Here is a 16,032-nt window from a genome sequence, read left to right as displayed (position 1 = left end):
GCCGCCGCCCCCATCGATTGGGCCGGGGGCGAAGAGGGAGGGGGCGGGCTGCCGTTTGGGGGTTGTGCTTCCCGTGGCCCCCGCCTGCCCTCTGGCGTTTGCCTTGGGAGAAGCCGCTGCATTCGAAAGGCTTGAGGGAAAGAGAGCGCGCGAGAGAGAGAGGGAAGAAGGCGGGAAACTGAGGAGATATTTACTTCAGGAAAAGTGCCGAGAGACCCAAATTAGGCGGGTAGAAGAACAAAAACAACAACTCACCAACGTGAGCTGCGACCCTGATAGGGAATGGCACACACGCACCCCCCAATCCCCCACAAGATAGTTCAATTTACTTACGGGTAAATTTAGAATTGGGTTATTTGGCTGAAATTCAGAGTTGCGCAGTCCCACTGAGCACAGTAGCATTCCCTCGACAGTAAACACTCGCAGGATTGGTTTGCAACTATTATTATTATTATTATTATTAATAATATTTGCAGCGTTACATTCAAATTGCTATTTAAATCCATATGCTTACAGTTTCACGTTGCTTTATAGAAAATTAGGACAGAAATGATTTATTTAACTAGTTACTGGAGTTATGGCAAGCTACAATTTTTGAAATAATGTTTAAAAACAAACAATTTTAATCTCCAAAACAGCAGAACCTTTACTGAGGGAGGATAATATATTAGGTTGGTCCTATAACCTCAGCCCCCCCCCCAGCTGCCTTCTTACTTATACAGTAACCATCTTCGTGGGTCGCCCTGTCTGATAGTTTCCTTCTCCTTGTCTCAGGTTGCCTTTCTGAAACTCAGTAGTGAGAAGGATAGGTAAAGGGACCCCTGACCATTAGGGCCAGTCGTGACAGACTCTGGCGTTGCAGCGCTCATCTCGCTTTATTGGCTGAGGGAACCGGCGTACAGCTTCCGGGTCATGTGGCCAGCATGACTAAGCCGCTTCTGGTGAACCAGAGCAGCGCACGGAAACGCCGTTTACCTTCCCGCCGGAGCGGTACCTATTTATCTACTTGATTTCGAACTGCTAGGTTGGCAGGAACAGGGACCGAGCAACGGGAGCTCACCCCGTCGCAGGGATTAGAACCGCCAACCTTCTGATCGGCAAGTCCTAGGCTCAGTGGTTTAACCCACAGCGCCACCCACGTCCCCTAGTGAGAAGGATAGACAGAGACAAAACTAGAATTAGTTGGCTGTGCCTTTCATGGCATCTGGCCCCACCTTCCACTGGTCTCTGTGCTTTCCATCCTCCTAGACCCAAAAGGCACCAGCCACCACTGTGAGTAGTGGGGCATTCTGCTACAAAAATGCCTTGACTTTCATGGCTACTGGCTACACTTCAGATGATGGGGGAAATATGCTCAAGATGAAAAGATAGATCTGGGACGAGACAGCCCATTAGGAGACTGCAGCTCCTTTAGAGCGGTAAAGATCAAAACCAGCACTTGAACTGGGCTGAAAAACCCACTAGGAGCCAATGAAACTGACACAACGCAGTCGTGGTATGCTTGAAGTAGTAAGCTTCTGTTAATATTCTTGGTGCTGCATTCAGAACTAGTTTAGCTTGTGAATGCTTTTCAAAGGCAGACCCCCACAGAGCACATTGAAATAGTCTGAATTGGATGTTATTAAAATGTGAGTGAAAATGTGCATATCATTGCTAACCAAGAAAAGTTTCAGCTATCATCACAGACCTAAACTGGGAAAAGACACCAGATGCCCCTGTCAGTTGAATATTCACAGACAGCATTAGCGCCAAGACTACCTTCAATCTATGAACCCAGGCAGGCTGTAACCTACTCCTAGATCAGGTGATTCCCCAATCATAAACACCTCTCTTACCCATTTAAGTTTCACTCTATTTGCCACCATCCCTAAATCACTGATCACAACCCTAGTTCAAGTTACAGGTAGGTAGCAGACCAACACAACCTAGGCTCAAGACACTAAGTGCAACCCACGGTGTGATGGCCAGGTGTGGAACCAAGTGTAGATGACACTTTACTCCAAATTTCCTAGGTGACTTCTTAGTGGTTTCATATAGCTGCTAAACAGCATGGGGACAAAATGGATCGGCCCAGAATTGGGACCCACCTTTAGCCCAAACATGCGTACAGTGGTACCTCGGGTTACATAGGCTTCAGGTTACATATGCTTCAGGTTACAGACTCCGCTAACCCAGAAATAGTACCTCGGGTTAAGAACTTTGCTTCAGGATGAGAACAGAAATCGTGCTCCAGTGGCGCGGCGGCAGCAGGAGTCCCCATTAGCTAAAGTGGTGCTTCAGGTTAAGAACAGTTTCAGGTTAAGAATGGACCTCCGGAACGAATTAAGTACTTAACCTGAGGTAGCATTGTATGCAGTTCTTAATTGTTTACAATATATGGGTATAGTGGTAGCTGCAGAATGTTTTTGTAGTCTAAAGGCTCTGAGGCTGCCTAACCTTCAAGTACTCAGGGGGTTGTTGTGCATCCTGACTGCTTGTTCTGTCTAGTCCCTGCCTAAAGCTAAATCACCAGTTATGATATAAATTGAATTCAAAAAAATCAGAAATTGTGACAAAGAAGATAGAAATTCAGACCATCAAGACTAGGAGTGGGATCTGGGGAAAATTCCAATCACATAAACCAACGTAATAGAAAAAAACTTATTTTTCCACATCTAGGCTTGTACATGGGCAAGCATAAAGCCACACTGAGCCTCCTTTCTGCATCCTACAAATGACTGAATAGGAGGAATTTCCTTCGTTGTCTTGCAAGCATGTGCTTCCCATAGGCCAACATAGGACATAACCAGGATTTCTCATGCACTTTCCCCCACTCTCCAGGCAAAACATGAACTCCCACTTCCAGGTAGGAATTGTTTTCTGTTACTTACTGAGTCTCTTCCAAAGTACAGGCAGCAACCATTTTGTGCACATAAAATTGATGTTTGACTGCCAATGTGTGGGTTTTTTTAGACCAGGAAGAGGGCTGGATGGGTAGAAAATGTTTGCAGAATAGCTGAAGAATCATGTTAAACAGATTTAAATGTCAGCAGGGCTGGAGTAAATTCAGCGGTTTAAAGTATATAAAGATATAATGAAGAGGAAGGAAAATAAAACATATGGAATAACCAGAATATGCAGTTGTAAAGGGTACCCGGTAAATATATAGAGCCATAGAAAGGGGGGGAGAAGGGAAGTAGATGATTATGATTGTATGAGTAAATTGAATGGAATGTGAAAAAATTTAATGAAAAAATGTGGGGTGGGTGGGGGGTGTCAGTAACGAAACTCATGCAAAATTGTCGCTGCCTGTAGTTTTAATAGCAAAAGCTATTAATTATTTACTCTCATCACAGAAGTTAGGACACTTCTAAGTTGGAAGGCTATTTATATATGTTTCATTATTTTTCTTTAGTTATCATTGCATGGCACATTTTTTTCAGGGGTGGGGGAATTGCTTTATAGGAAAATTGTGGGGTCTGTATTATACTGCATTATACTGTATTATATGATGCTCGGGTTCATTAAAATTTCCATATGGCAGTACATTGTTCCCCGCTTCAGTCCTTGAATTTTCAAGGGTTGGGAATGTGAATTGCTGGTGTTTTGCATTGTATAACACTATGTTGCCTTTAACTGACAGTTTCAGTAGCTGATTATTGGGCTTGTCTGACTCAGCAAGGATTAGGATTCATGCGCCATTATTAGTTGCATGGAATGCTGCTATCAAGAGATACTTTTTTACTGAACACTGCAACATTACAATGATGAGAAAAGCAATACATACAGAACTTTAATGTTTTTAAACTAGGGATGTGGGGTTTGAATATGAGAACTTTCTGCATCTCTAGTTTAGTGCTGTACCATTAAATCTGAAGCATAGTTGGGAGCATGCCATCATGACACTGACCTTGGTGGCATACAATATGCCACCTATATGTATTTATTTGGTTTGTATCACTCTGTTCTTCCTCCACAGAAGGTCAGGACATCTTATAAGTGCCAGCTGCTTTCAAACTACACTCTGGACTGCACTGTTACCTCTAATTACAAAATAAAAGAAAAAGGAACTAGAAAAAGTTCAGTTTCAGTTCCCTAGTGGCTTGTGGTGTTCAGGTGTTCTAAAGGATGTCTTGATTCATTCTATTTTTAGTAAATCTACTGGATTGCATTCTTTAATTTCATTTTATAGATACTTTGTCTGAATAAAGCCCGCAGGTTAAGATTTTTGTACAGTGGACGCTCAGGTTGCGAATGTGATCTGTGCGGGATGCACGTTCGCAGCCCGCAGCGTCCACAACCCGCAGCGGTGCGTCTTCACACGCGCGGGTTGCGACTCGGCGCTTCTGTGCATGTGCGACCGCCAAAACCCGGAAGTAACCTGTTCAGGTACTTCTGGGTTTCGGCAGTCTGCAACCTGAAGAAACGCAACCTGAAGCATCTGTAACCCGAGGTATGACTGTATTTGTTTTTTGTTTTTTTGAATGTTGAAATGTGTATATCTTTATTGTTTTAAAATAGATACATTTATGCCAGGAAAGCAAACAAACCAACATACAATCAAATAAACAAACTATAAATTGACAAACGGACAGTAGCAATATATGAAACAACACAATTCTTATAACTAACATCCTTTGTACTCCCAATGATGTGAACGATTGTAAAACTTGTAAAACAAGAAATTAAAAATGACTTCCAGTTAGTCTCGCTGTACTTTATCTGTTGACTATCTTATACCGCACAGTTACATATTTCTTATATAGAGATTTTTGTATTTGTTTACAATTTCTTTTTGTTATGCAAAATTAATTTTGACACTGTTATTAGTATAAGACATTTAATTTGTATTGTATTTTGGAATTTTTACTTTGTTCATCCTCAAAACTCTGGTCTCATATACTCTTCCATTTTTGTAGTAAGTATAACGTTGGTCACTGTTTCCATATGGCAATGCAGTATGTCCAACTTCAGTCCTTGACTAAAAGGTGGGGATCAGAATGTATGCATAACCAGGATAAAAAAGGGGACAGAATGTATACATAACGAAAAACAGTAGTAGAAATTATAGAAATTTTAATTGGTTGTGGAGCACAGGAGAATATGTCTGTATTTGAGGATGGTTACTGGCAGTAAGGCAGAAGCAACCGCTTGGTTTTACTATCAAGTCTAAGACTCTGCGGTGGGAGAGTGCTTTCTGATTTTGTGCACTTGTATGGTTCCAAGGGTGCCAATGTGGTGGCAACTCTCCTGATTTAGGCTGGATGTACACACTTAGAGTCAGTGCAGTGAAGGGGTTAGTGATGGGTTTAGACTAGGTTCAAATCCCCTATCAGCCACAAATCATGTTGAGTTACGTGAGCTAGCTACCACCTCTCATCCTAATCCACCGCAGAAGATTGTTGTGAGGATGAAATGGAGGGGACGTTGTATGCCACCCTACCTCATTAATACTGTGTTGTACTGTGTAACGGTACAACATAACAGTTTCAGAATAGAACTCTGTATGCAATAGACCTGGCTGCGTGTAGATACATAGTTATACTCTGTTTTTTTCCCCACCAATGTAAATATTGACCACCTTAGAAAAATGTTAGAGGGTAAAGCTGCAGAAATAACTTTGTGGATTAGAAGGATTGGGTTGGAAGGATACTGAAAATGGGCTTTGAGTTTGCACTCTGTCCATAATATAAATAGGCTTCACTGATATGTTAAAAAGCAACCTATTTTATTTATTTATATATATTTTATATTGGAAAACCTCAGTAACACCAGTGATATAAACTTGACTGGTCATGTGTTTTATATGACCTTATCATGGGTATTTGCTGTTGTTGTCAGAGCACTCTCATGAGTTTTTTGTTCCAGGGGAAAAATAATTAATGGGCTGCCTGGAAACATATAAGCAAGTAGCAGGCTGAACAAGGGAACACTTGTTAATTTTGGGAATTTTGTTCTGTGTTCAGCAGTGCTCTGAAAGTTGTGTGAGTCTCAGCAAGATATTTGGTGCAGGGAGAGCTTTAAAATTATGGAATACATACAAAGTGTTTCTATGGAAGGTCTCCAGTACAGTACACCACACCACACATAAAGTTCAAAGTGTTAAAAACAACACAATATATTCCTTCTGTTTGAAATAAAAATCTTTAAGCTGCAACTCTAAGCCTTCATACTTAGAACTATGGCATTGAAATCAGTGGAATGTAGTTCTGATAAATACTTAACATATTGCTAGGTGATTTGCGGAGCAAAGGACATTGTCCATCCTCTGCAGAGTTCATTTTAAAACACCATGTAATGAGTAAGAGGTGATAAAAGGTAGGTGCAATAGGTGAGGGAAGGCAAAGGTCAGTGCAACAACAACAAAAAAGGTACAAGTGGGACCTGCAACAAAAAGTTGCACTGTGGAGTACTTCTGTTCAGTTAACCATGCTTTTTTCTAGGCTGAGTTAACCATGCTTTTTTCTAGGCTGTTCCACTCCATTTCCCTTCCTGGTTGTTTTTCTGCCCCCCCCCCCCATTCTATTGAAAATGCTCATTCCAGACTGGGATTTTTTTTGTTTTCCCTCTCCCCTAAAGTTTTGTGCATTTCTGCAAATCATGGGTTCCAGCAAGTCTGCTGATAACTCCCTCTTCTGTCTGGGTGGTAGTGTTCTGCCATTCACCCCTAAGCTTCCAAAATAGCAGGACTGTTAACAAGATGATACCATAAAATATTGATTCAATTTGCGATTAGCGGTGAGATATTTAAACCTATTTCTTTTATACAGAACACAAAAGAAATGTTTTTAATGGATGTTCCCAACGAGGTGTCAAGGCCTTTGTGAGCAGATGAAATAGTTTTGGTAGCCAGACTCAGGGTAAATTCAGATTTGGATGTTCATTGCTCAGGGTGGAACTAAACTTTAGGTATTCACATTTTTTGTTCTTGTGTAGATAATAAATAACTTGGGGGCAGCAGCTGGCGATAAACCAGCATGGGACTATAAGGAAGGGAGATTTTAACTCGTTAAATCTCGTTAAGGCACCCGTTTATTAAGGCACCCGTTTGTGCCTTAATAAAAAATTGGAGCTCCCCTCCCCCCAAAAGAAACCTATTTATAATGAGAGGGAAACTCCCACTCTTGCTACACAGGACCATGGCAGGGGCAAAGAGTTAAAGATCCTCTTCCGCAGGACTGGCTAAATACATTTTACTGCCTGAAGCAAATGCTACCTCGCACCATATCAAGGAACAGAGCATCCAAGCCAGGCTAGTTATTTGGGAACCTGAGGCAGAAAATCCAATAAGCATCTCTTCCCCTCCTTGACAGCAAAAATACAGTAATAATAAAGCTCCTGAGCCAAGACAGTATGATTCATTCTTTCTCTTACAGGATGGCGCTTGGTTTGTAGCCACTAGCTACACTTGTGTGCTACAGTCTCTGCTACTACTGTTACCTTTCCCCATGTTTTCTCCACTTCACATCTAGCATGTTGCTGGGAGTGTAGGAAAAACAAGGATAAATTGTTGGCTTGAAATATCACTTTATTTACCTGCTTGGAACTGGAAGAGAAATGAACAACCCAAAAGTTGTGTGTGGCTCCCAAGTCACAGGATAGCTACTACCAATCTGCTATAGCTCTGAATTAATGGAATCAAATATTTTATCAAAAATATTTCAGTTTTGTGATAGGGTAATATGTTGTTGGTGGTTAATATACTGTGATAGGCTACTGTGATAGATGGGCTGTATGTGTGTTGGACTAGATCAGTTGGGGAAACCGTGACTGTTGCGCAACTGCCTTAATTACTCACCAGTGTCCATTTTTACGGAGCTGGAGTTCCTGCCTGACTCTTATCAGTGATCTGGACATAGAATTGGGGGCTGCAGGGGCACCAGATTGGGAACCATATCAGGGTCAGAGCCAGAGCTGACTGCTGAAGATAATGAGACCATAGCATCTGAGGCTGTTGGAAAACAGCCCCCAGAAAGACCTCCCAGATCACTGGGACCTATAGGGCTAGAGCCCAGCCTTGCACAGTCACCTTCCCCTGAAAAGCCAGACGTCTCCCACCATATATCACCAGTCCAGCAGTTTAGGGAGTGCGCCAGGAGAAAGGCTCTGATACACAGGGAGAGTGCCCGTTTTCATGCAAGAGGATTGGCCCTTAAGGCTCTGGAGTTGTCTACGGGGTGGTGGAGTCTGGAGGAAGTAGTCTGGATACAAAGGCCTCAGGCTACTTCCAACCCTTGTTGCAATGAATTGCTTACTCTGAGCTATCTGTGGTTTGGGTGCTTAGCCTTGCTGCTCAACCCCATCCTTGCTGTGTTCTCTGTGGGATTTGGCATCAAACAAGTATAAAACAGCTCCTCATCCCTGGACTAGCTGAATTCAAAGGAAGTAGTGCTACTTAAAAAGAGCATGATTTAAAGTTCCAGGAGAAACAAAGTGTACTTTCAGTACATTATGAATAGGCTTTCTTTATTTTAAATTATTTTATTTAGCTCTAATTGTATCAGTATTTCATACAGAACTTTAGAAACTAATGTACGTAATGCCACTAGGGGGCACCAAACGTTTTAGAAAATCAAGCTACTAGGCTAAAAGCAGAGAAAATATATACAGTGGTACCTCAGGTTAAGTACTTAATTCGTTCTGGAGGTCTGTACTTAACCTGAAACTGTTCTTAACTTGAAGCACCACTTTAGCTAATGGGGCCTCATGCTGCTGCTGCGCCGCCGGAACACGATTTCTGTTCTCATCCTGAAGCAAAGTGCTTAACCTGAAGCACTATTTCTGGGTTAACAGAGTCTGTAACCTGAAGCGTATGTAACCTGAAGCGTATGTAACCCGAGGTACCACTGTACAGTACTGTACCCTAATACGTGGTCTTTCAGCAATCAGTGAAAATGAATGCTGAAATATATTTGATCACCAATAAATTTTTATCTTATATACATTTGAATAGAACTTGGAGTTTGGGGTTCAGCTGAACATGAAAGTCTTGATTTTGAGAAATAGCTATAGTTATCCTTGTAACTTTTAACTTTCAGTTCTTGTGAAATTTATTCTTCATGTAAAGAAATGGCTCTATCCTGGTGATACTGCATGTATTGGATATAGAGGCAGGGAACTCAAAACCTCACATGCTCCTCCGCACTACTGCTATTTCTTTTTGCTTCTGCTGGCACTTGATCTTGCAGTTGTAGTGGATAGCCAGAGGAAAATGTCAATGCAGTGTGTAGCAGCTATAAAAACGGTAAATTCTATGTTAGGGATAATCAAGAAATGGATTGAAAATAAAGTTGCCAGAATTATAATGCCATTATACAGATCTGTGGTACAACCATACTTTGAATACTGTATTCAATTCTGGTTGCAACTGGAGATGTGAAGGAGCAGAAAAAAAGAACAGAAAAACTGGGAAATTTCCCCCAATTTTTCAATTTCTTTTCCTGAGCCTTCACATGTCTAGCCACCACACCTCATAAAGGATATTGCAAGTCTTGAAAAGGTCAGCCAAAATGATCATGTGATGGGAACAACTTCCCCATAAGAAAAGGTTACAATATTTGGAGGTCTTGAGCTTAGAAAAATGGTGACTAAAATGGAACATGATAGAGGTTTATAAAATTACTGATGGTGTGGAGAATGTGGATCAATAGACTTTTCTCCCTCTAATAATACCAGAACAGGGGACATCCAATAAATTTGAATGTTGGAAGATTCAGGACAGACAAAAGCAAGCATTTCTTCACATGGCACATATTTAAACTATGAAATTCCCTTTTACAAGATGTAGTGATGAACACCAACTTGGATGCCAGGGAAGAGGAGCAGCAGCACCAATCTCTCAAAACAGATTTGCTGCCATCAGCCCTCCTTCCTCTATTATTGAGGCAAGGACAATTCTCAAGGCTCTGAGTGACTGATTTTAATTATGGGGATGAGGGATCATCCAGCCCACTCCTGTCTGTCCCTGCAGAAGCAGGGCACCTTGCTTTCCATGGTGAAATCCCACTGATATTCACATGTAACATGAAGTCTAATACTCGAGGCATGTGAGGAAGTATCGCTTTGAGATTGGTGCAAACAACTCCAACAGCCAATTTTAAGAGATTTTATTAAAAGGGTTTAAGAAGGCAAAAGGGAATGGATGTATGCAGGGACGGCATGTTCCCATTTCGCCACGTGAGGCCCTGCCCCCCCCCCCCCCCGCTGAAGCATCCCTTACCTAGGTTGTGCAGTGGTGGCATGAAGTGGTGATGATGCTGGCAGATTCTGGTGAGCTCTCATGAGATCTTGCCTGAAATCAGTGCTGCTGCCAGCAGCTGTGGGCACCTCCAGCTGGGGACCCACAAGGGTGCTGCCTTGGGGGTTTCTGCAGCCCGAGGCAGCTGCTTCACCCTGTCTCATGGGTGGGCTGGCACTGGGTGTATGAAAGTAAACAAACATTTCAATTCTACCTATCCTAATATTACTACTTACAAACAGGGTTTCTTCATGGGCAATATAGTATCTTCGGTGGTCAAATGGAGGTTGAGGGACAAGGAAGCTCCCTTGATGCCAATGGAAATGCATCTCTAAGTTTCTTGAACCTTTTAAAAAATGCAAGTAGCAGCTGCTGGGCAGGGTAGGGGCAGTCGGGCTCAGGATTACAGGGAGAGAGTCAACACTTTCCTCCTTGTTGTGGTCCCTTTGAAAATCATTGCCCCAAAGCAATGGGAGGAGGGAAAGCTGCAATTTGCATCAGGTGCTATTTGGCCCTGAAAACCCTTCTGAGCCAGACTCATCTTTGAGGTGTCAAAAATGAAGTTATGAAACTATTCAATAAAATACATTTTACTTCATTTCTATGGATTGTAAGCCACCTTGAGTACTGTAATATGAAAAGGCAGTTTACCAGTGAAAAGCAAAATACTATTTTGCAGACTTAGTGCTGACACACACAGAGATCATTCCTGAGTTCATTATAAATAATAACTCAAAGTATAGTTTTCACTGTATTTTATGAAAGGTGATTTGCTTTGCTCTAACCATATGCTTTAGAATTTTGAAAGAGTAACAACAGAACATTTCCCTGGAAACCAGAGTTACCGGTTCTGCAGATATTTTGAACTTGGATAAGTAATTTCTGTTGAGAGTTGATACCATGTGTGGTTTTGAGATGAGAAGGGTTTAAAAAAGTGGGAGTACATCAGCATTTCTCATCGTACAGTTCTTCTAAGACAGAAAAGGTGAGTTGTCCGGTTATCCAGATGAAATACAGATTCTAATGTGATGTAAGAAGGAGAGTAATTTATTTGACTGAATATGAAAGTAGTCAGGGCTTATTTTCAGCTGGAACTCACTTCTGGCACCTCTCAGGTGGGTGCCATTGCCATTATAAGAGAACAAGAGAGACGTTCATGGTGAGTTCCAGCATCTCTTTTTCTTTTAAAAAAAGCAAGAAAAAAAAGCACTGAAAGTAGTAATACAGTTAACTTTCTAGTTTAGAAATCTAAGTGAAAAAGAACTTTGTCATGGACTGGTTAGATGCAGAGGAATGATGGGAGAAACCAGCTGGGGAACCAAGAAGCAAAGAAGGCTCAGAGCTTGGCAGTGGTGGAGGAAGCCGCTTGGGTGCCTGGGGCAGCATGAGCTACCCATAGGGGCAGGGTGCACCACGGGGCCTCCAGAGACTGCCTGCCTCCTCCCACTCAGCCGCCCTACAGCTGGGGGGGGGGGAAGGCAGCAGGCAGACCATTTGGGCTGTGTGGAGCCTGCGCATGCCCAAGCCACCGTGTCTCTCCCAGGACAATGGTGGTGAAACAATGATGAGTGATCATAGGGAGAAGCAGTAGAAGACTGGGTAGAGGAGGTGTCAGAAAGTGAAGAGGTAACAGCGCTTATAGACCTGGGAGTGTCTGTGGCAGAGAGAAGTCCAGAATCAGAGGCAGAAACTGAGGCAAGGAAGGAGGAAGGCCAAGAAGCAGAGATGGGTCAGACTGGTGAAGAAATATGCTTCATTTACACGTATTTACATCTGAGTTGAAGGATGGAGTACATCTATCTTGTTTTTGCCCTCATAGCTTCAGCAAGCTTGGGCCCAGAGCAGAAGACTGCCATACTCCCCAGTCTGTGTGTACAGCCTCTCCCAGCCAGCCCCACATGGAGTTCTGTCTGCCCCCCTTTCCAAAACTCTTTTTTTTAAGGCCAGTTTTCCTATAGCCTACACCACCACCCACTGCCCACATGGAACTCTCCCTCCTAGGTTACATAATCAAACACTGAAATCCTAAACATGCCCTTTGTCTCTGCTCATCATCCCCTCATGGGAGGAGGGGCTCACACTCCTCTGCTGCCCAGCACAGGGTAACTGTTTGTGTCAATTCCCCATTACCTTCCTTGTACTACATGATGGTTTTTCTCCCCAGGCAATTCCAGGCCAGGAAACTGATTCAGTCTGAATTTTTACACTGCTAAGTTGTCTCACATCTGGGTGAAGACTTCAAGTATTTAGTAATCTTATACATTTACTTAGTCTAGAAATTAAGGGGGGAGGAATCTGGTACCCAGGACTTCTAAGGGAATCTGCCCCCCAACTCACAACAATATGTTATTAAGTGCATTTCTGCACACAATGAAGTGTTATATGTGATTACATTAAAGCTAACAGTAATTGTGTGTGTTTGTGTGGGGGGAAAGTCCAACACTAATCTATAGTTTTGTTATAAACAAACCTCTGTTGGTACATCAGTTCTTCCCACTAGTATTCCTTTAATATTTTTTCCTGATAAAATACAGTGGGAGAACATAGTAGCACATGACAGAAAGGAATGGTACTATAAGGGAGGTAACACATTGTACATATTAAAATTTTTGCTACCTCTGTTTCTAAATTGCTTCATTTGTACTGTTGCTATTAAGCAAATTCTTCTTACCACATTCTAAGATTTAAGTTGCATCAATCAATTTCTCTGGGGAACTGAGAGCAGCTGAACTTTCTTAAATGTAAACAAGGTACTGTTTAAAGCTTCTTTTTTAAAATAATGATTGTATAGCTGTGAAATATGTCAGCTGATTTACTTTCATTATCTAAGAACTACAAGCCAAAATGACTGATGAAATACATTTAAAGTCACTTCCTTTTCCATGCTAATCAGATTAATATGTGAATTTTGCAGATAACACTAGCTTCAGTTCCAAGAATCAGAACTGTGAAAAGGCTTGATTTACTAAAAAATCTGTTGTGAAGTATCTTTCAGTTCAAAGTGCTAAACTCATTGATTGAAATACTTAAGTCTTGTGTGCAAATAATTTTGTTTGATTTCTCTGAATAGATGTCTACTTAAGTTAGTGGAAGATGGAGAAACAAAACGAAAAACATCTTTTTCTGAGTTATCCACCTTTAGGTTTTTATTCTACCAATGTGTCTGAGATTTTGGTGTCAGGTTCTCTTTGCCACTCTGCCCCCACTTTCTCCAAGCCAAAAAAGGCCTTCCCTTGGGGGTAACAGATGATAGGAGGCAAGGCTCTCAACAGTTGTGAATAAAATGTGAAACTTTAATAAGGTTAGGTACACAATGTATGTCTTTTAATTTGAAGGGAAACCTCATGTGATCTACTTCATGCTGAACTAAAAATAGAAGTGCCTTGTAAACATTTTGTTCACTGGGTGGTTTTGACTATCTAATCTTGCTGTTCATAAGGTTTGAAGGACGATACTTTTGGAATGGGGAGCATTATTGTTCATTGGCCTTAAGAACTTTAAAAGAAAGTATTTTCAAATTGCTTAGTATAACATGCAGAAACAATATACTGTCAGGAACAGTTTTTGTGATTGCTTATAAGTATAAGCTGCTTAGGAAGTTTAATATGGCTTGATGACATCTGCTTTGCAATTTATACAATGGCATCCATCAGCCCAGGCACTTGAAGAAAGCAAACACATACTTTCAAAAGACTATCACTGTGTCAGACTGTGCCTTAAACTATGTATGTCATGCAGTGATATGGAACTCATAAAATGTCACAGTGCTGCTTATGAGCAATAGTGGTGCTTTTTACAGACCTCTCATAACTGTGTCTCATCAGATTAGAAAGTGTCACATGTACACTTATACTGTAATACAGGGACATCCAACTCTCAAGAGACTTTGATCTACTCCCAGTATTTTAAAAAACTGGGTGATCTACCCATTGTCATTGGAGGGAGGAGGAGTGTGCGTGGGGTGGGTGGATTGCCCAGAGTTGTTGAGCTTTTTTCGGGAGAGGATTAAAAAAGGTAAAGGGACCCCTGACCATTAGGTCCAGTCGTGGATGACTCTGGGGTTGCGGCGCTCATCTCGCTTTATTGGCCAAGGGAGCCAGCGTACAACTTCCAGGTCATGTGGCCAGCATGACTAAGCCGCTTCTGGCGAACCAGAGCAGCGCATGAAAATGCCGTTTACCTTCCCGCCGGAGCGGTAATAGTAATAATAATAATTTATTATTTATACCCTGCCCATATGCCTGAGTTTCCCCAGCCACTCTGGGCGGCTCCCAATCAAATGTTAAAAACAGTACATCATTAAATATTAAAAACTTCCCTGAACAGGGCTACCTTCAGATGTCTTTTAAAGATAGGATAGCTGCTTATTTCCTTCACATCTGAAGGGAGGGTGCCTATTTATCTACTTGCATTTTGACGTGGATTGCACAGGGTTTTTTAAGCTCCCCCCTCCCGTAACTTTTTGTACACGATAAGGATCCCACGATCTACCATGATCAGCCGGGGATCTACCGGTAGATCATGATCTACTGGTTGGACATTCCTGCTGTAATATATCAACCCTTGGAAATCCAGTTGCAGATATTTCATAAAATGTTTTGAGATTATCATTTAATATTGGTCCCCCCCAAAATGTAATGACTTATGGAAATACATAAAGAGAAACAAAGAGGGATAAAAAATGCCTACCCTGATTTAATTCAGATTTTTCCTTTCTGGAGAAGATCAAAAAAGTTTTTTTAAAAAGTTTGCTCCCAACAGCCCATTTGTGATCTCTCCACAACCTGTTTGCAGATTAAACCCCTGCTTGGAAGCACTATAGTATTCTCTACTGTTTCTTGTTATTGTTACTCTTAAGTTACTCAGTTTATTTCCCCATTTTGTATGGTTGCAGATGCATGTTTGCCTTCATAAATTCTGAGCAAATTGCAGATCTTAAACTTAAAATTAACCTGATCCAGCTAATGATACACAAAGAAAGAGGTGTTTATATATGCATCATCCTGCTGGGAGTGTAAAAGGCTGCTGAGGTGGAGACAGAATAGAATTTCAAGACAGCAATCAGTTTGCAACTGTGGTTCATTCCAAGCATGCTTCCAAATCAGTGACAATACTGATCACCTCATAGATATGGGGATGTAGTCTTGGGGGCTGGTTTAGGCACTCCTTTCTCCTTCCCATCCCCCCAATTAAGTCCTCCAACAGTGCATGTAGCTGATGGCAAGAGCTGATTTGGCATTCTTTTGCATCAACAGTCTTAGTCCAGGTAATGTAATGAAATTAAAAAGCATCTAGATAAATTACAACAATATTTTATCTTTTAATGTTTCCAAAGGACAGGTGCCCAAAACGAGAGCCTGTATTTAGCTTGGCTCTTTCTCTTTTGAATTCCTTTACTATTCATAGCTCAGCAGTCATACTTATTTTAACTACACTTGAAAGGAGCAGACTTACTTACACAGCTGCTGTTCTCCCAAAAGCAGAATGTTGAAGTATTTAGAAGAGCATATATAACAAATCTTTGCTGGAGAAAAAAAAAACACTTTGAAGATCAATTGTTCAATACAGTATATTAATATATCTGGGACTGAGAAGTTAATGTTCGGTTTAGAAATTGATTTACCTCTTCAGGAGTAGGAGTTGTTATAGTTGCTATAGGGCAAACTTTAAAGAGAGGTCCACCTGTCTGGTTGGTTTACTTATACACAAATTACTTCTTCGGATCATGGCCACAGTGCTAATAATGCAGCAGTTTCCAGCATGAAAATCCTATTTCAATAAAAAGTATGCTCTAGGCTTAAATCTTTTGCCTCTTG

The 16,032-nt window shown here is 41.5% G+C and overlaps 1 protein-coding gene across 1 annotated transcript in view; it reads left to right on the top strand.

Moving 5' to 3' along the window:
• The first annotated feature begins 153 nt into the window (after positions 1-153).
• The window catches only part of ARL15 (ARF like GTPase 15), a 246,547-nt gene continuing 230,668 nt past the window's right edge, over positions 154-16,032 (top strand). Inside the window, exons 1-2 of the mRNA XM_080973152.1 lie at positions 154-259; positions 2,659-2,845. Coding sequence (XP_080829278.1) covers positions 2,798-2,845 — 48 coding nt within the window. The 5' untranslated portion in view covers positions 154-259; positions 2,659-2,797. The remainder of the gene's footprint in view (positions 260-2,658; positions 2,846-16,032) is intronic.

This window comes from Podarcis pityusensis (genome assembly GCF_964106645.2).
Source record: "Podarcis pityusensis genome assembly, chromosome: 11".
NCBI classification, from domain to species: domain Eukaryota; kingdom Metazoa; phylum Chordata; class Lepidosauria; order Squamata; family Lacertidae; genus Podarcis; species Podarcis pityusensis.
The sequence above is the reverse complement of the archived record's forward strand: the minus strand, read 5'-3'. Positions and strand labels throughout refer to the sequence as shown.